Genomic DNA, 19,741 nt, shown 5'->3' with positions numbered 1-19,741 from the left:
AGATGCAAGAAAACAAGATAAAAAAAATTATATGAATAAAGAACTTTTTTTTTTTTTTTTTGCTTTTTGCTTTTATAGTGCCAAATCTGGACGCTATATAACTGGTTCAACAATTTACTCACAGGTGTTGGTCATTTGTAAGACTGACCAATCAGAAGACAAAGGGGATAAAATGTTAAACTAAAGCAAGGAGTAGTGTGCAGTTTTTATTCTTTTGGCTTGTGTGGTGAAAATGGTCACAAATGTGTCAGAGTTGAGCACAATGTGCTTGTGGTTTGGTGTAATTATTTGGACTTTGACCGAAAGAAACGATGCGCTGTCAAATGATGGTGACTGAGGAAGACACTGATTTATTTACACGCTGTGCATATATTTCTGTATATATATTTCTGTCTTTATTTCTGTATATTTTGATGGTTGGTGTTTTTGACTTGCAGACATCCAAATCGAGTGCGGAAAGGACTTCATGTCGGTAAAATGGATGGTAGACGAAGAGCTGTCTGCACATCCGAATCGTCTCTTTCTCGGTCTCTGCTATCCATCGCAGTTTACTGCTCTACCTGGAGGAGGACAGGCCGTCTTCAACTTCTCATTTCACGACTGTCACATCAGGCCCGTGGTATTGGATTTGAGCCCAACTTCCAGACGGAGTTCTCAAGTGTAATGTGTTGAATTTGAGTGTTCTGATATGTTTTCGTTGTTTTAGGCAAGCGTTAGTCAAATCACTTACCAGGCCGAGCTTACATATAGACCACATGCCAGGCCTCAACCTCCTGTGCAATCCTATTCTGTTGCTTGCGTTGTGGAGAGGTAACTGTTTTTGCTTGTTTTTTTTTTAAACTTTATATCTTATATTTTTGTATTAGATTTTTTGCATTTGATGTTTTAATATTGTTTGTATGTGTTTAGAGGAACTGATGTCTGGATTCCTCTGTTTCTTCAGCCTGCTTATGGTAAAATCCAAGCTAACAGTAACTTGAACTTTCACATGGGGCTCCTCAATGGTCAGTTCAAACATGCACCACGGAATAGGGCAGAACACATGCAAATGTTGATGACCTGTATGACCTTTGAATGTTGTAGAGGACCTCAGTGGTCCAGCAGAATCCAACACTTTTGCTGTGGGCTCCTTCATTCCCATATGGGCTTCTGTTGAGCAGCAGTTCCACCAGCCTCTGCTGCTGCTGCTAGAAGAGTGTGTGGCTTCTACCAGCCTGGCCCTGATGCCAGGCGCTCCAGTTTATCCCATCATAACTAACATGGGGTATGTCAGCAAGAATGGTATTTACTGTAGTTATCACCATGATGACTATCATAAATCCAACCAAGAGGATGATTATTAAGATGATGCCAGTGGGCCCGTTTGAATAGTAATTCTGCTTTTTGTTTGGAGGTGTCTGGTGGATGGGAAGGGCAGAGGCTCTCGGTTTCTCCCCAGACATCAGACATATGCAATCCTGCTGTACCTGCAGGCCTTTGAATTTGCAGCAGGGAAGGATGTGAGTTTTAATGTTTAATTTATGATGCAGAAAGCATTCATTTAGGGTCCGCTTAATATTGCTGCGGTCGTTGTGTTGCAGATATATATCCACTGCAAGCTTATGGCTTGGGACCCTGCGGCTCTTGATTTTGGCAAGAAAGCTTGTAACTATAACAACCAGTCAGAAAGGTAATCTCTTGCATTTTTGTGTTCCCAGTATAAAGCTTGTAGTACAAATGTATGAATTATTTCTTGTTTTATTGACTAGCTGGGAGATGCTGGATGATCCATCTAGGAATTCTCTCTGTAGCTGCTGTGATTCTAACTGTGTATATCGAACAAAGAGAGGAGCTGCATCAGGTGGCGGTTTTTATTTATCGATTTTGTTTCTTTGTTTCACGCACCGTAAACTCACCAGCGGCTGTTTTGTGTGATGCTCTAAGAATCCCAAGGTCTTGTTCAGAATGCAGTACTTGGACCACTAGTGATCACGACGTCCGAAGCAAGTCTCCCAGCTATTTCATGATCAGAAGAACTGGTGTAAGATCTGACGTAGGATTGCTTTTAAATGAGGGAGGGAGAGTTCCAGCAAAATCTATTATTCATGAATGATTTCTCTTCTGTCTGTCTTGGACAGTGAACCCACCCCTCAGAGACAGAAAACTGCACCTGGAAGACATCTACACTTTTTCTTTATTAATATGATTATATGTGAAAATAAAATATGCATATATTTGTAAGTCTTTAAGTTTTTTTTTTTTTTTTTTTGGGGGGGGGTGTGAGGACTGAGACAGTCCTACCACATCATATGTATTAACGATAAGGAAGGTTCTAGTTGTTGGTCAAGTGGCTTTTAGTGACTTAACTGGTACATTTTATTACTTTCAGAATTGTGTTCTGGTTATGAGAAGTAAACTATACATGCAATAAATTAAAATGTGGATTTCAACCCCTGATTGGGCTGACACATACAATGCTCTTATCTGATTGGTCAGTTTCCTATGGCCATCATGCATATTTCATCAATGTTAATTGGAAACAACCAGTTGTTTCCAATCAGTCAAGGGTGACTTGGAGGCTTAAACCAAACGCCGGTCCCTTTCAGTTTGTCAAACCTGAACTTACTGAGGTGTCTTGGTGACTGACTGTCTGTATTGTCTTTGGTTGGGGGGAAAAAAAAAAAAAAAAAAAAAAAAGCTACAGCAGGTGTAGCCTTATTTCAAAACCATGCTTTCTTTAAGATGTGTTTTAACCTTTAGTGGTATTGCTTATTTGATGGCAGAACAAGGTGAGTGTTTGACTGACTAGCTAAAAATACAATAGAAACTTTATTTATTATTATTTTTTAAAATTCCTTTTGGTTTATTGGTTTAAGTTATGCAGGCCATTAATATGTTTTATTTATATATATATATATATATATATATATATATATCCTACAGTGCCATTAAATGTTGAGTGTGGTGTGGACTCAGTCACTGTGAGGTGGCCTATAGGCATCCGCCGGTCACTGGATCCCTCCCTTCTACGGTTTGGATACTGTTCTCCGTCCAGTGTCTCTGCAAGACCTGGCGCTGCTGAGGCTGTGTTCAGAATTGACATTGGGATGTGTGGTGCTGTGTTTATGGTGAGATTTTTCTATGGTCTGCACTTTTTTTTTTTTTTTTTTTTCATAATGTGGATTTGTACCGCTCGTGCATGAAATGGAAAATAATGATCATTTTGTTTTCATATTTTATATGGTAAATCCTTTATTTGGTGCTTTCCTAATCTTTTATTTATTTATTTATTTTCCCCCAAGGCCCAAAAAGACCAATTAATTATGACCTCTGACCTGACTTATATATCCAATGTTAAAGAAGATCAGACCATGTTCCCGTACAGAGTTGATTGCAAATATGAACGGTATGTAGCTCTGCTTTTAATTGTTCTCATTGGTCAAAACTGAAATGATGATTTAGTTTTATGCTTTGCTCATTTATTTGAAGGCCAAGTGATTGGATGCCTCCAGTCTATGAGCCTGTGATGAACATGTATGGACTGGGGAAGCTGGATTTCAGCCTAAAGGTTATGAATGGTATGTGTCAAGTTGCTCTGAGTTCCTGAGTGTGTTTAAGAAAATTGACCACATGTGACTTCTGTGCAGATGACTTCAGTAGCCAAACCTCAGAATCAGTCTTCAGACTGGGCTCTCTGATCCCCATCTCTGCCTCAGTGGATCAGCAGGCCCATCAGCCATTACTGCTCTTGCTGGATGAATGCGTGGCCTCCACAACCCCAGAGATTGGGCCAGAGAGTCAGATCTACCCTTTCATTACCAACAAAGGGTAAAAGTTGTCCACGTCAGGTTTTCTTTTTCTTCCTCCTTTCCCTTAAAGATTTAAAGTTTGAAAAAAAATATATATAATTTTTTTTTTTTTTTTTTTTTTTTTTTTTTTTTGCATCCCATAAAACAGATGCTTTGTTGATAGTGCAAAAACAGAATCAAAATTCCTGCCGAGGCAGCGGCCATCTGAACTGCGATTCTACCTGCAAGCTTTTAAATTTGCACAAGGAAATGAAGTAAGTTACCTGTGAATACTGCGATAAACCAGGACTCCATGCTGATTCAAACAATATATTTTCAAAGGTGTATGTGCACTGCATGCTTCTAGCATGGGACAACCATGGTTTCGGCGAAGGAATGAAAGCCTGCCATCATGTTAAAAAGACTGGAAGGTAATGTTGACAGACCTTTTGCACTTTTATTCTGTGTCATAAATTGACAGATCTATGTTTAACAGTTGGGAGCTCCTAGATAACCCAACTCGGAGTTCCCTCTGTAACTGCTGTGACTATGGCGGTGACTACGCCTGTGCATCTCCAAGGAGGAAAAGAGAATTAGGTGTGTGAAAAGTAATATTCTCACAGAACTTGTTAATCATGTGTTTTTTTTTTTTTTTTTTTTAATGCAAGCTGGTTTGTTCACCACTGTATGTGTAAGTTTTCCTTTTGACATCTCACACTGTCTTTTCATTGTAGCTTTCAAAGGTGTGTCCCAAAGGGCTGTACTTGGACCACTAAGGATTGCAGAAGATTACTAAGCTTTTGAATTTTTTTTTTCCTTCTGGGATGTTTTGAAGAATAAACCCCTTAAAGTAGTATAGCTGCTGAATTTTAATAAAGAGAATAACTCATATTGCCTGATTTTATTTGTTGCTTTTACAAGGGTAGCACATACTTAAACTGGAGGGGTAACTGAGGCGGTTCATGAACTCAGCAACGTGGTAAACAGCAGAACTCCGCTGAAGGTGCTATAAGAGTTAGAATCATCATGAACGTGTGAGCCTGAACGCAGCTGAACATAGACCACGTCTCCTTTCTCCAGCTGCAGCACTGCGTGGTTTGATCCGCTGCCCGAGCCTGTATTTTGGCCAGGTGGATAGTGTCCATATGCAGAAGTAATTAAAGCGCCATTTTTATACAGGGATGTAAATCTCTGATGTGGCACGTGGGCATATGTACTAAAGGTGAAGTAATAAATTCCTCTCCTTGGGGCCGTAAAAATGCCTGCGAAGACAGAAGATAAAACGTAACCACCAGAGTAGCTCTTTTGGAAAGCAAAACTTTACGTAAACAGCTACATCATACACTGATGTGATCAGGGGTGATAATAAAAAAAGAAAATCCTTTTTTTTTTTTTTTGCATGCTCGAGAGGAGAGAGGTGTAGAGATGTATGCAACACATTTTTAACACACAACTTGTTTGCCCCTGGTCCCACATGTCGACATTTTGTTTATACATTTTCTATAAATTTTCCTTCCAAATATCTTTTATTGTTTAGGTTTTGTCAACGTTATCAGACTCATTTTTGGTTTCTCATTTCAGGGCTGCACAATTTGCCAAAAAGTCATATTGCGATTACTGAGTTCAATATTGCGATATGCAATTGCAATATGATAAATGGCACTTGCATACCAATCAATAAAAACACATTTTTATTTGACTAATTCTGAAATCTTTACATCACTGCAAAAGCAATAAGAATCATACTACATATAACAGTATTTAGGAACATCTTGATGTAAATGGGATGTTTTAGGTGCACGTCGCCTCGTGTTGCATTTTTAACTACAAGTCGCCCAACTCTATATCCATTCCCACCTGGGCTGTCGTTGTGATGTCACAAATACGACCTGTAAAATGTGTGTGTTGCTTTAAGAGAGCAGCGCTGCTATACGGAGTGATGTGTGGTGTGTGGATAAAACCCTGTGAAAAGTAATAAGCCCCATCATCCGATTTGAGTTGACAGCCTGAATTCTATCAGCCTTGTGTGATTTTGCAATCATACATTTACACGGTATTACGTCGCTCTGGATAAGGACGTCTGCCAAATGCCATGAGTGTAAATGTACATCAAAACAAATGCTGAGTGCTCTTTGGTCTTAAGCCATGCCCAGGTTTACAAACCGAAATTGTACATTTCATGGAAAATCTTGATCCCGAGATCAACTGGAGTAACAAACAGAAATTTAGGTTGGCTAGGTGGTCAACTGCAGGACTACGGGTAAATAATGCAGGTAAGTTGATTGAAACATGTCAAGAACATTCGTAGACCCATTTCAAGCACCTGTGTTGGGATTGTATGAGCTGCCAATGTTCGTGATGACTGTCCTGTAGACAAGGGTTTTGTCCGTGTTGAAGGGACCCGTGTGTCCCTGGCCACCAAGTGCAGCACTGAAGGCCACGTGCGGTGTTCCTGTTAAGTGATGCATTAGACACAAAGGAGCGAAAAATTATTTGACGGAGGAGCCAAGCCGTCGTACAGATGCATACAGAGGCGTGAAAAAGAATTACCGCTGAGTTCTTGCTCCAGCTGAGACACCCTGCTCTTCAATTCGGTTACCTCTGCTGTGCACTTGCTCTCGGCGGCTTCCAGCTTTTCGGCGACCGTCTGAAGCTTCACTGTCTGCTCCACCACCAAATCTCTTGCCGACCTCACCTCAGTCCAGATGTCGGGGGGACAGGTCGTGGTGACAGAGCTGTCAGCATGAGCTCGTTTCGATTTCGTCTTTCTGATGTCAGAAAGTGCTGCACCACTGATGGCCATGAAGAACAGAAAGAAGAACAGCGTTTTCATTGTTACCCCTCGTTACTTCTTGTGACTGTTTCACAACTTCTTGCAGGTTTTATTGCCCATTTTAAACGCTGGAATGTGGGCGTGTTTGTGCATACACTTTTGATTGTACAATTGATAACAATTGTACAATTATAATGACACAAGCCAAATATGGCATAACACATAACAATATGGTGGCCATTTGTGTTTTCATGCATTGTTCTTCGCAGTTCGGAATTAGCATTATTAAGATAAACGTTCTCTTTTAATATCAAGGTGATCGAAACCATGAAAATAAGACATGTTCATAGCAACAATCAATAAAGCCAATAAAGCCATAACACGTGCATACATTATTCATTTATGTGCAGCAATAAATTGGCAAAGAATTGGATGCAGTTTTGACTGTGTGATTACAAACACAAGGTGCACAAAGTGCTTAGAAAACGATGAGACTCCTTCGTGACTCCTCCTTATTATAAACAGAATAATGTTCTTTTTTCAGAATAACACTTGCTGTCTCTATATTACCACGATTGAATAACTTAATCGGTGCCTGCTCTACTAAAACATTTAAGCACGACAATAGTAAATATTATAGTAGACATTAGAATTACGAGGTGAAATCGTCTGGGGTTTACAGTGTAGGTGCAATACTGCCACGTTGCGGCCGAAAGCGGGCATGCAGGCAGCGGGCAGTAAAGCTGTGAGGAAACCGACGGAGTAATTTTACTTCTACTAAAGTTAATTAGACAAAACAAGATAAACTGAACACGTTCCTTTAATTCTGAGGAATCCGAGATTCGTGTTCGACACGATGCTCGGTTACTGACCGGAGTACCGATCAGTCGGCGAGCAGGTTTACAGGAAAGTTGGTTAGTTTGGGACAACCTTTGGATCTGTCAGGTTTATTTTAACTTTTTCTCCCCATTAACATCGAATAATTGGCTAATTGTGTACCAGTTCGGTCCGCGCTGACTCGGTTTAGTAAATTATTGCTTGCTAACGTGAGCTAATGCTAATTCTGACAGAGTTTTTGTTTTATGAGGAAATTTGTTGTTCTGCCCGTTTATTAGCTTCATAAATTATTTTAGCCTTAATGCAAATCCTGTACACAAAATGGAGTATTTAAAATAGAGTATTTTGTGGTAAAAGTTAACACTCATAATTCCATCACTTTCCAACCTGCCACTGCTGTGTGACAACATTCATATATTTTTTTTAATATAATATAGTACTTCTAGTTGAGGATGGACTGGTTCCACTGTAATCGATGCTTCAGAAGAAGTGGCCGCAGTTTTCTGGTGTCCAGCTGTGGTCATATCTGCTGTGACGGCTGCCTCACGCCCAGTAAGTGGCCGCATCACGTCTCCAGACGTTCCACCGTGCTTCATCTGACCAGGTTCCCTCTGGAATTAGAGCGATGCTGCGTCTGTGGGGCCAGCTGCGACCACCTCGCCATATCTGACCAGGTGAGACAGGCCGTGTGGTCACTAATACCGTTTATACAACTCCCCCCCCCATCTCGTACTATCTGAATTTGACTAAGATGAAGCCCCGGGAGCAGGTTTTCTTCCAGGACCCAGTGAAGCTCATTCAGTCTCGGATGGAGCATATTGCACAGGTCCCAGCAGATGTGAACATGGCACTTGCTGTTTTTTACGGTTTACCACGTTGCCTGTTTTATAGCCTGTTTCTGTTTGGACCATTATCAGATTGGCCTGTTCCAGCGCAAACAGAAGGAGCGAGTCCTGGCGTACTTCAAGCACCAGTCTACAGGACTGGAGAAAAAGCTGAAAGAGACCACTGATCAGTACTACAGGTATCCCAGAAGGGACAATACGTCTCCAGGCCACTATATGCGTTGTAAATGCGGTGTGAGCTGTAGACTTCGCTCTTCTTTCTCGAGGGAAATTTCGAAGCTGAAGAGGGAGAATGCAGAGCTGAAAAAGCCGCTCTCGCAGTGGAGGGTAAACATTAACATGCGCCGTCCTTATCAAGGAATAACATCCAGCTTTTCGTTCAGCTATCCCGTAGTGTATGCTGTGATGCTTTTTTATTATGTATTCTTAGGTATCACCTGGGAGTTTACAAACCAATGGGTAAATCCGCATTAGATCATTGTTAGGCATCATTAGGCCTTATTTATATTGAGAGTTACACGAACGGCTGCTGTGTTTTCTCCAGAAACCCGAAACGGGTGTCTCTGCCCGTAGCGATTACGTCTCCAGGTTGGCACTTTTTTCCGTTTGGCTTGATTCGTATTATTGTTCTATTTTAAATGTTAATTAATGGACTTTCCTTATTTCCCCAGTCAGTGCTCACCCTCGGAGGGCCAGGTCAGTGAGCTTCATGCACGATTTGTATTTAAACTGGGCGTGGCAGGATCGTGACGGCAGTGGCAGCTAGGGTCGGAATATACAGACATAGAACGAATAGTGGGTAGTTCAGGAAAATCCTGGATCAACGGTGATCTGGTACATACTACAAACCAGCACCACAAGAAAATAAATGTAGAGTAATATTCTTGTAGAAAATGTATTAAAATTAGCAGTCTAGGGTGATTTTGTAATGCCCCTTGCTGTGTGGATTTTTTTTTTTTTGCCAGTCAATCAGGAGCAATGGACCTGCTACAAAGATTCAGAGAAATGCCCTCCAGAAACTTTATAGCAGTGAGTCTTTCTCTTTCTGTTTGGCAGCATTCCTCACTGTACAGCGAACCATGCTGCAGGTTCAATCATGACGTGGCTACTGCCTGAAGAAGGTCATCTTTAGTATAATTATTAATATGGCATTCTGAATTTAGACTCCAACAGGCTCTGACAGTTCATCCTCCAGTGTCAGTGCTATGCAGGAACGAGGCTTAAGTAAGTAAAGCATGTTTTAATACGTGATTTCAGCATACCCACTGGGTATTTTAATGATTCCTCACTCAGTGTTAAAATACATTGCTGTGCCCATTTTCACAGGATCACTTAGCTCAGCAAGTACACCAAGGTAAGTGAGACACACGGTTGTGTATAAATGTAAGTAAGAAAGTAACAAAAGCACTGTTTCTTCTCCTCCATAGGTCTGACAACATGACCCCCAATTTTTTCTCTTTTCTGCCTGGGTCTGCACGACCATCTCCAAGGCCATGGCCAAATGCATCACAGTAATTACAGTAAAATTCTGTTAATATTGCTATATTATCCTTTCTTTTAAACTTTAAACCTTACATTTTCTGTAGGTTTACGCCCCTGAACTCCACCTACAGACTCACACAGGACTGAAGGAATAGGCGTTTCACACATTAAATAGTCCCAGTAGCACCGTTCCATGTTTGTTCAATATAGTACGACTACAAAAACCGACAGACAAGTTGTGTAAGATGTTTGTCCAGTTTTATTATTACAAAGAGCAGTTAAGAATGATCTAACAGAAGAAAATAAACGTTTCTGAAGCAGTCTCATGTAACAGTGTATATCCTCTACGACTGCCAATCCTGAATGGGTTCCACACTCTAGAGACAATACAATAGTTGCACACTATTCGTTGAGCAGAGAAACAATCCCATAATAAGACAGTAAGTGTCATGTACAGAATTGGAGTTTGCATATATGCAAATATGTACAAAAACAGGTTATAAATTAATTTAATTAAACACAAGGCCTATATTCAGTAGAATGCATAAAACCCCTGGTATTTCTACTGCCGAAAAAAAAAATAAAAAAGCTTTTCTTCATTCACACTATTATCTAATTACCAAATGAACGAGAGCATGGTTTCTTCAGCCCTGCATCTTGTTTCTTTCAAGCATATTGCATGACTGCTACAATTCCTATTATTCGCCACTCCTAATCGGGTCTGTTAAGTTTTCAATTAGCCTAGGCAGTTTTCAATCAACTCAAATACATGCAACGGAAGCTGCGAGCAGTTGTTACAGACGCGCCTGTCAAAAAGGTTCCCCAAACCCAATCAATTCTAGTAAATGTTCCTTTAGACCAAAACAGGACGCTCTCCAGCTTGACACTATTGGGCTGGTTTATAAGGCACTCAATTTGTAAATTCAGTGAACGGTGTTGATATGTTAAGGTTATTAAAAAAACTGCAAGAAAGAGTGCTTCAGACTTTGGTGGGGAATCAAGAAACATATTAAAGCAAATATATATATTTAGAGAGAGAGAGAGCGAGCGAGCGAACAAGCTCATTCAGTCAGGAATCGCACTGAATTATGAACATTATAGCAGCTGTGTTATCAGGGCTCCGTTCAAGTGCAAAACGTCTAAACAGGAGATGAATGAAAACGCAGATCTCGGCTCACTAGTTCTCCTAACGGTACGCTATGTGCAGAAACCTTCGTGGGGAAGTGGTTAGCAGCTACGCAATTTGGGTCTAGTCGAGTTCTATGCTAATAACAAGGTATATTCCAAAGCTGGTAGAAAAGGCAGCGAGCAAAAGTTGGCGAAAACCAGTGTAGAGCGGGCCGCCTAGTCTGTCGATACGGGCAGCGCAGGAAGCCACTTGAATCCAAGTCCAAAAATACAGCAGTTCCGAACGTTCTAGCTCGGAAGACGGGAACAACCACGGAGTCAGAGCAGCTCAAATCACGCCAACGAATTCCGCACGGTGCCGACGAGTGCTTCCATCCCTGCAGATGTCGAGTGAGACAAGGACTCGTTTCAGGAGTCCGACCTGAAAAATCCAGTGTGGGGCAATCGGGTCAAAAAAACAAAAAAAAGCACGGACGTGGAGTTACGGGTCCGGCGCCTCGCCGTCCCGGGAGGCGAACCAGTCGCGCACTTGCTGGTAGCTCATCCTGGACTTCCGGCAGAGGGCGTCCAGGTCCTTCTCCTGGAGCACCCTGTTCTGGCGATGGTACAGCTCCAGCGGCTGCACGTCGGGCAGGTCTGTTGCCGCCGCCGCAGTCTTTGCGCTGCCGCTGCCGTGGGACTTGCGTTTGCGGCTGCCGCCTCCTCCTCCTCCTCCTCGCGAGGTTCTGGTGGAGCTTGTGGCGTTGGTGGCGGCGGCGGCGAAGGCCCCTCCTCCTCCTCCCGGGCTGCTTTGCTGCGACGCTATGTCGGCGAGGAGCTGGTCCCGGACGCCCTGCACCCAGCGCAGCTGGCCGTTCTTCACCGCGTAGCGCGTGTCTCCGAACCACTGGATGACGTCGGCGCGGGGCAGCGCCGTCAGCTCCACCAGCTGCGTGTAGTCCTCGCTCTTGGGCCACTGGCACCGCAGGAAGTGCTGCTTCAGCACGTCCAGCTGCTCTTTCGTCTTGCGGGGTCGGCCCGCAGGCGTGAACTGGTGGGGCGGGGCCAGGGACGCAGCTGCCGGGCCGGCTTTAGCCGAGCCCGCGGTCGTCTGGGAGGAACATTTGGGAGGCGCGGCAACGGAGGCAGGCGAGGAGGTGGCAGAAGACGACGGGGAGGAGGAGGACAGGGCGGCGGCCGTGGCCGCCATCGGCGCCAGGGTCTCCGGCTCGCTGGGATGCCTGGACAGCTTTAATGGCTGCTCGTCCTCACTCTCCGCCTCTTCCTCTGCCCGGTACTCGTCGGTCTTGTCTCCCGAGTCCTCCTGGGACACGCGGTCCTTTACCTTGTCCTCGTACTCCCTGTCTAGTTCTGCCTCTTCCACGAAGGCTTCCAGCTTGCTGGACAGAAAGTTCTGGAAGAACTCGCCGTCTCTGGCGAACTTGCCCTTCGTTACCGGTGCTTTTGCCGTGAGGCCGTTTTGCTTCTGCTCGTTTCGCGGCCCGTGGGCCACGAGCGGGAGGGGCTGGAGCTGCTGAGACGGAGAGTCGCTCTTCCCTCCCCGACCCGCGGGCGAGGCGGTAATGGCCGGCCCGGCGCGCCCATTTCTCAGCTGGTACCGGCAGTCGCTGAACCACTTGCGTATGTCGTTCCGGCTCAGGCCGGTCTCGTCCTGCAGGCGCCGGAGCTCGGTCTCGGCCGGCCACTTCTCCCGCAGGAAGCTGCAGCGCAGCACGGCCAGCTGGGCCTTCGACTTCTTGTATCGGCCGCGTCTCTGATGCTGCTGCTGCTGCTGCAGGGGCGGCGGCACCAGCGGCTGCTGGGAGCCTACGGGCGTGTCCTGGGAGCCCGGAGACGCGGCCGTGACCGCGGGCGTGTCCACGGGGTTGCGGTAGTAGTACGAGTCCTGCGGCGGGGGCAGGGAGGAGCGGAAGCGGGGCGCAGAGGGGGGCTTGGGCTCCGCCGGGGGCTCGGCCTTCGGCCTCTTGAGGGGCGGGTGCGGGGAGAAATGGAGGGCGCCCTCTATAACGTCCAGGTGGTCCTCCTGCTTCACGAACCCATCGCACTCGCCCTTCCGCTTCCTGGCCTTCACCTCGTCTTCGTGCTCGCTCAGGTGCTCCAGGCCCGCCAGCTTGCGCCGGGTCTCCTCTATGTCCTCCGAGGCCCAGCTGATCCCGTATTTGATGCGCTGGACCATGAACCAGACCTTGACCTTGTCCAGCGGCAGCGCGCACAGCCGGGCCAGGCCGCTCACCTCGCGCGACGTGGGGTACGGGAACACGTTGAAGGCCTGCACCAGTTCGGGGATGGCGTCCAGCTCCCGGGTCTGGTCGGACTGCGTCCACACCAGCTTCAGGCCCTCGGACACCAGCGGCAAGCAGACCACCGAGTTGTGGTTGGTGCTGAAGCTCGCCGCGCCGCTCTCGCCGCCGTCGCTGTCGCTCGCAACGTGATTGGCGGACACTTGAGACTTCTTGCCCGCGGCGTCTTTTGCGCCGCAGTGCTTTCCATTTCGCTCTTTCTTTGATGCGGCCGCGGCGAAAGACGGGTCTGCCACGCCCACGTCCAGTCCTGCTCGTCTCTCACAGTCCATGTTTGCAGCCATCTGCAGGGTCAACCTCGGCACTGCGGTTACGGGGAAGAGCAAGAGGCTCAATCAGTGACATACACACAACGCCGCGGCATAAACACAGAATTCAACTTCCGACCGGGCCCGTTTACGCAGACTGGAGACACTTCCTGTTCGCACATCGTTTGGTTTTTTATCTTTTCTCGTACTTTACTAATCTTTTATGTAACGATACGTTTGATTTCTGGTGTTTACGTTTAAGACGCTAAAGTCAGCTACGTTAAAGTCCGTATTCGTGCGCGTTTTCGGAAAGCTTGTAGTACCACCTGAACTCATGGGGGCACCGTAGGCATCAGTGACCAGACAAAATTTCAAGAAGGTCACAATGCGAAGAAACCAATTTAAATTACTTCTCCGTCTACATGCCCTCAAAGACCAACGCTGTTGCCGCTTTCTAAATAAATCCGGCGGCACCACAACGTTAACGGCAAATTCGGCGCTGCCCTCGAGCGGGTGAGCCGCTGGACGGAAGGGGTCCATCGAAAGACAAACGTCCGCTTTCTCGCAGGTAAGAGGAGCGGGAACGAGGGAATCCACGCGCCGTGCCTTCTCGTAAGGTGCCGTTCGCGGTTCTCACAATGATTTTAACACAAAACAAAATCCAACAGCTGCCTCCCCTACCCCCAGGTCGTAACCCAGCCCCCTCGCCCCTCCCCCACTTTTACTAGACTTGGGGCGACAGGCCCTATAGAGAGGAGGAGGAGGAGGAGGAGAAAGGGGGTGCAGGGAGGGTCACCGCATGCCCACTCCTTTGCTCGCCCTTCCACAGTCTGTTCGGTTTTGTTCCCCCTCCTTCGGTCGCGGTCAACGACGCCCCAGACAAAAGTTCGGCGTAGCCTCCCGAGGGAGGTGGCGAGGCCCACTCCAGCCTGTGAATGGGAGAAGGACGGCCAATGGTTCAAATAATCAAATCAAATACAGCACACAAAGGGAAAGGTTCTTGCTAATTATGTTCCGTTGAGTCCTGGGAAGTGTAGGTGGGTATCGGCGTGTTCCAACACTTTATGAGTTTACAAACACACACACACACACACACACACACAGAGAGAGAAAAGAAGAGAAGACGGACTCCTGGGTTTCTTTACCTCTACAGACGCACGTATTGAACACTGTTGAAATGAACATCCCACCGCCACGCTTCATGCATTTGGACATGCCCTGACGTTACAGAAAACGGGGGGTACACCCCGAAATTCTACACGGAGCACCGACCCCTCAGTGACATTTACATCTGACTTGCACGAAACTCCCGGTCCACCCGTGGTCGGTCGTGGATCCCCAGACCGGTTTTACACTTTAGTAAAAAAAAAGTAAATAATACGAACAGCAGCGCACCCAACTTTTATAAGAGGCACGAAGACCAACCACAAGCACCCCCAACTACATCATATCATTAATACAAACCCCAATAAACGTGTTAATGGCGCGGACGCCAGTTCTTATTTACAAGTCGTTATAATAAAAGCCCGACGGCGCGGCTGCGCGTCCGTTCCGGTCGGATCTGCGTAAATCTCGTATTTACGGGGTCGGATTAGGACTGAGCCGCTGCTGCCGAACACGGCCGCCAAGTTAAAGCGAGCACGACGTGTTTTACAGACGTCGTTTTGGGGCGCCGTGGCCCTTTTCTCGTGTTTCTGGCCCGCGCCAATCGGAGCTAATTAACGCGAACTTCGGAAGTTCGGCCGCCCCGCCGGGGGATCCTCGCGGGGTACAGACGTCGTTGTCGCCGGTGTCCCCGGCCGGCGGCGCGGTCGCCCTTTTGTGGCGCAGCGATCGGAAACGGACTTACGAATAACCGGAGTGGAGCGCGCTCGACCCCCGTCGTCGTCGAATTCGGGGTTCCGGCCCCGGCACCCCCGCGCCTGGAACAATAAAAGCGGGACAATACCGGGCTCCGAACCCCGGGCGATCGCCCCTTCGTCGCCGAATTTCACGGGAAAAGGAGAACCGAGGCGGCCCCTTCAAAACTAACCCCAAACTCGGCGGGGACGCTGGCGAGGCTCCGGCGACACTTTCCGCGGTGGCCGAGTCCCGGGCCGGACGCGTCACTGGAACAGGACGGCGGTCCGCTGTTGTCGCTTTTGTTCTTCCTGTCCCGGAGTGGCTCCCTGTCCCCCCCGCCCCCGTCCGTCCGTCCGTCCGGCCAGATCGAGGCTACGGAGGAGCAGGAACTCGTGTGCCAGGCCGGGATTGGCGGACCGGCAGGCGCCGCCAGGTCCATTTTGTTTCGGGTGGCGGAGGGAGAACATGTCGCGGCGGGACGCGCAGTGACCACAGCGGCCGGGTCGAGCGACAAGCGGCGTTTATTGCGATCAGGCAGCAAATGACACTTTTACACCAGGAGCCGTGCTGAGAGTTCGTACTTGTTTTAAGTAGCTCGAAAGTACATTTAGCCCAGATGAACAAACTGTACACTCCACAAGAAGGGAGGAAAACCCTGACCCCGCAATGCTGCCATAATTGACCAATTCATGTAACTGTGTCAGGACCCTTTCCAGTGACATCATGGCTGACAGACATGCGTTAGAAAGACAAGAACCAGTACATAGAGTTATAATTCAACAAAGGAATGTCTTTATTTCCATCTCTCACATTAGAGCTGTGCATTAGACCCGCTGAAATCACTGGAAAGGCGTCGCTCCTGCACCGCTGCACCTCAGAACCGCCCGCTGGCCATGGAGAGGACGAACCGCGGCAGCCGAAGGAATGGAGGCGTAATGGGGGACAGCCAAGACAGGTACGGTAGCTGGGACAGCAGGAATTTCATGGACCTGTAGTCAGCCACGCTGCGCCCTGGCGAACAGAATGACACAGTGATGCACAGCACACGTCAAAACGCGTCTGCTGCATTTAACCCACCGCCCTTAGAAAGCTGCCTGCGGAGCAGCATGTGGGGACGACGGGTCAGTATTTGAACCCGCAACCCTTCAGTTACGAGGCCAGTTCTTTATAGCCACTAGGCGGCCACTGCAACCACTTAAACTGTTACGTGTCAAAGCATAATTTACCATCAACATCATTCATTCCATAGCGTCTGGCCAGGTCAGAGGTCATCAGAACCTGCCCCGTCATTGACATCAGGTCTTTATCTACGTACAAGAAATGACAATTACAAGTCAGTATTCCACTCAAACCCAGGACACAGTCGTACAAAAAGAGTTTTACCTTTGGCCAGCTTGACGATGCACTTTCCACTAAATTCTGTACTCTCGCCATTTTCAAACACGTCCTTGATCTGTTTATGGAGAAGGAGAAGCAAACATGCTTTTAAAAGTCAGGTAAGGACCGTAACTGAGAAATTATAAAGTACCCGAGGATCTGCGTCGGGGGATGAAATATGCTGGTGAAAAAGCTCTGTCTGCACAGCCCCTGGCCACAGGCTGACGGAAGCCACACCTCTGCTCCTCAGCTCGATGGCCGTGTCTGCAGCCAACCGGTCACACTGTCCACAAAAAAGGTCAAATTTGATCAGGCCATTACATTTGAGATGGATATTTCTCCATTCAATGGATTATCTAAAACTACATTTTTATATATGAAAAGCAAACTCACAGCAGCTTTGCCAACCCCATATGGCACGTTGAAGAAATAACGCACTCCGCCCAAGGACGAGATGACAACGATCAGCCCACGCCCCTGTGACACCATGAGCCTGGCTGCATACACTGAGCAGAAATAGTGTCCTCTGCAGGGTTAAAAGTGATAGTGAAACACTGCGTCACAGCACACGGGGACACAGTGAAATGTGTCCTCTGCTTTTAACCATCACCCTTGGTGAGCAGTGGGCAGCCATCATATGGCTAGTGGGTAACACCCTCGCCTATGAACCGGAAGACCCAGGTTCAAACCCCACTTACTACCATTGTGTCCCTGAGAAAGACACTTAACCCTGAGTGTCTCCAGGGGGGGACTGTCCCTGTAACTACTGATTGTAGTTACTCTGGATAAGGGCGTCTGATAAATGCTGTTAATGTAAATGTGACGGTGCTCAGAGGAACCTTGGTGGCTGGGGATTTGAACCTTCAACCTTCTGATTACAGGTCTGCTTCCTTACCCGCTAGGCCACCACTGCCCCGCTGTGACTGCTGCACTTATGGTTATGGGAAGACAAGTTAGCGTCCCAGTACCTCAGGCCTGTGTTGTTGATTGCATCCCATAATGAGGGATCGGCTTCCCAGAATTTCTTCCCCATATTTTCAAAAATGGCCTGTAACACACACCACAAGTTCATCGTAGACGAGAGGACATGTTTCGGAAGGAAAATGCAGGTAATAACTTCGATACCTACATTTACTCCACCGTACGCATTGTTCACCAAGACGTCCAGCCTGCCATTTTGCTCCTTCTGAACTCTTTCAAACAGCCGCTTGATGTCCTCTTCTTTCGTTGAGTCACAGACCACGGGTAAGCATCGACCTCCCCTTTCTTCAACCTGTCATGGGATGTAAACATGCACTACTGCCACTATTTTACTTTCCTTTGCACCTTCATTATTCATTTCACCGGTTGACCTCCGTCTGTCTCATTGTTGTCTACGTGTTTTAGTTTAATGCTCTTCTTGCACTGCCCGTGTCCCCTGTTTGTACTTTATGTGGCCCAGTTTGTCTGTGTCACACACTTTGTGTCGGTATGTAACGTTGTTTAAATGTTACATGTACCGTCTATCACGTATATAGCTGAAATGACAATAAAGATTTTTTTAAAGAAAAATCTGAAGGCCTGTTCAACTTGAGCTCGATAAAGTGCACCAGGGCGTCAAATAAGTATGTTCTGCAATAGCGTTATGTTATAAACGGCAGGAAAATGTCGCCTTTTGCCCCACAACTGGAGTCGGCTACGGTGTAATTTGCGGCTCACCTCCGATGCACTTTGTCTTAAAGTGTCTTCCTGGCGGCCGGTGATGTAGACGGTGGCTCCGGCCTCCGACAGCTGCAACGCGACGCCCTTGCCGATGCCTCTCGAAGCCCCCGTCACCACACACACCCAGCCGGAGAGCGCCATCTATTCGGGAAACAGTCAGCTTACGGAGTGGAAGTACGCGACGCACAGTCCCGCTGCCGTCTTACGTTCCGACTCGACAGAGGAACGCAGGGGAATAGGTTCTTACCTTCCAGGGTTCTAGGTGTGTTCTCCCCGCTTCAGAGTGTTTACTAGAGGAACGTAGCACGGACGAGATTCAACTTTGACACTGAAATGCGGACGCGCCCCCATTACCGTAAAACACACAGTAACCTGCGCGCCCTTCATTACCGTAAAACACAACGTAGCCTGCGCCTCGAAGCACGCGTCACTCAGATCCGCACCTTAACCAAGGTCATAGATAAGATAAGATAAGATCAACCTTTATTAGTCGCACAAGTGGGAAATTGCAAATTTCATGCTGGGGATCCCACAGTCGATACAGTCGCCGCAGGGTTAGGGTTAGAGTAAAATGAAGTTTGGATAACTATATATATGCTGATCCACAGCATTTGCTAAAATTCATTCAAACAGCCAACCCTTTTCTTGTAACTAAAAAAGTTTAATTGCTTGACAAAATGAATCGTGGCAGTCCAATGAACAAAGGTAAGACAGGTAAGGGACACAGGACGTTCATTGGCAAGTGTCTTACCCACTCAATTTAATTCATAAATATCATTTAAATTGTTTTTTAAATTTCAAAACTTAATTTACCATCAAAATAGTTCAGTTCATAGTGTCTGGCCAGGTCACAGGTCATCAGAACCTGTCCTGTCATTGACATCATGTCTTTTTCCATGTACAAGAACAACAACCACATTTATTTCTCATAGCCCATAATCACATGCAGTGTGTCTCAATGCGCTCACAAGAAATGACAATTACAAATGGGTATTCTGCTCAAACCCACACATTCATCCTTTTTAACAAAAAGAGCTTTACCTTTGGATAGCTTGATAATGCATTTTCCACTAAATTCTGTAGTCTCCCCACTTTCAAATATCTCTCTAAACTGTTCGGATGAAAAAAATCTGTAAATATGTAAATGTACTTTCCATACATTTTAACATGAGACCAGGGGGAATTCTCAGTATTTCTCAGTTAAAGGGATGCTTTAAGATAGAAGCCATGATTGTGCAACACGAGGTGAGATAAGGAGTGTTGTAATTGGACTTTGTTCAATTGCATAATAATCTCACTAACTGATAAATTATGTTTTGTGGAAGGCCTCCAAGGTGTGTACATCACTATAAAGTACCACAGTTTCAGCATCAGGGGATGAAACATGCTGGTGACAAAGCTCTGTCTGCACAGCCCCTGGCCACAGGCTGAGAGGAGCCAC

At 46.6% G+C, this 19,741-nt stretch overlaps 5 protein-coding genes across 6 annotated transcripts; 2 read left to right on the top strand and 3 right to left on the bottom strand.

Moving 5' to 3' along the window:
- The first annotated feature begins 254 nt into the window (after positions 1–254).
- Positions 255–4,563, top strand: zp3f.2 (zona pellucida glycoprotein 3f, tandem duplicate 2). The gene is made up of 15 exons (XM_028975809.1): positions 255–329; positions 438–619; positions 707–712; positions 944–1,004; positions 1,084–1,264; positions 1,394–1,499; positions 1,581–1,669; positions 1,749–1,840; positions 3,035–3,107; positions 3,469–3,557; positions 3,627–3,807; positions 3,937–4,042; positions 4,110–4,198; positions 4,264–4,364; positions 4,502–4,563. The coding sequence occupies exons 1-15, from the start codon at positions 263–265 to the stop codon at positions 4,561–4,563; spliced, it is 1,485 nt and encodes a 494-aa protein (XP_028831642.1). The 5' UTR covers positions 255–262.
- A 164-nt stretch (positions 4,564–4,727) lies between these two features.
- Positions 4,728–6,600, bottom strand: LOC114787893 (cerebellin-1-like). The gene is made up of 3 exons (XM_028975808.1): positions 6,318–6,600; positions 6,091–6,219; positions 4,728–5,029 (listed from the first exon to the last, which is right to left on the bottom strand). The coding sequence occupies exons 1-3, from the start codon at positions 6,598–6,600 to the stop codon at positions 4,728–4,730; spliced, it is 714 nt and encodes a 237-aa protein (XP_028831641.1).
- A 1,229-nt stretch (positions 6,601–7,829) lies between these two features.
- On the top strand, positions 7,830–9,851 carry LOC114787892 (RING finger protein 212B-like). Its single transcript, XM_028975806.1, has 12 exons — positions 7,830–7,929; positions 7,999–8,051; positions 8,129–8,203; positions 8,295–8,401; positions 8,489–8,549; positions 8,653–8,681; positions 8,767–8,810; positions 9,279–9,289; positions 9,386–9,446; positions 9,549–9,576; positions 9,650–9,733; positions 9,809–9,851. Exons 1-12 carry the CDS (start codon positions 7,830–7,832, stop codon positions 9,849–9,851), a joined length of 696 nt encoding a protein of 231 aa, XP_028831639.1.
- Positions 9,852–9,945: 94 nt separating this feature from the next.
- Positions 9,946–15,841, bottom strand: homeza (homeobox and leucine zipper encoding a). Of its 2 annotated transcripts, none has more exons than XM_028978251.1 (2): positions 15,230–15,841; positions 9,946–13,436 (listed from the first exon to the last, which is right to left on the bottom strand). In XM_028978251.1, exon 2 carries the CDS (start codon positions 13,414–13,416, stop codon positions 11,314–11,316), a length of 2,103 nt encoding a protein of 700 aa, XP_028834084.1. In that variant the 5' UTR covers positions 13,417–13,436; positions 15,230–15,841; the 3' UTR covers positions 9,946–11,313. The 2 variants fall into 2 exon arrangements, with proteins under 2 accessions (XP_028834084.1, XP_028834083.1); XM_028978250.1 differs by having other exon boundaries at positions 15,413–15,840.
- A 150-nt stretch (positions 15,842–15,991) lies between these two features.
- Positions 15,992–18,666, bottom strand: dhrs1 (dehydrogenase/reductase (SDR family) member 1). Its single transcript, XM_028978252.1, has 9 exons — positions 18,548–18,666; positions 18,298–18,441; positions 17,729–17,872; positions 17,568–17,647; positions 16,993–17,125; positions 16,751–16,882; positions 16,606–16,675; positions 16,449–16,529; positions 15,992–16,233 (listed from the first exon to the last, which is right to left on the bottom strand). Exons 2-9 carry the CDS (start codon positions 18,439–18,441, stop codon positions 16,097–16,099), a joined length of 921 nt encoding a protein of 306 aa, XP_028834085.1. The 5' UTR covers positions 18,548–18,666; the 3' UTR covers positions 15,992–16,096.
- Positions 18,667–19,741: the final 1,075 nt, after the last annotated feature.

The sequence above is a fragment of the Denticeps clupeoides genome, chromosome 4 (assembly GCF_900700375.1).
Source record: "Denticeps clupeoides chromosome 4, fDenClu1.1, whole genome shotgun sequence".
Lineage (NCBI taxonomy): Eukaryota > Metazoa > Chordata > Actinopteri > Clupeiformes > Denticipitidae > Denticeps > Denticeps clupeoides.
The sequence above is the reverse complement of the archived record's forward strand: the minus strand, read 5'-3'. Positions and strand labels throughout refer to the sequence as shown.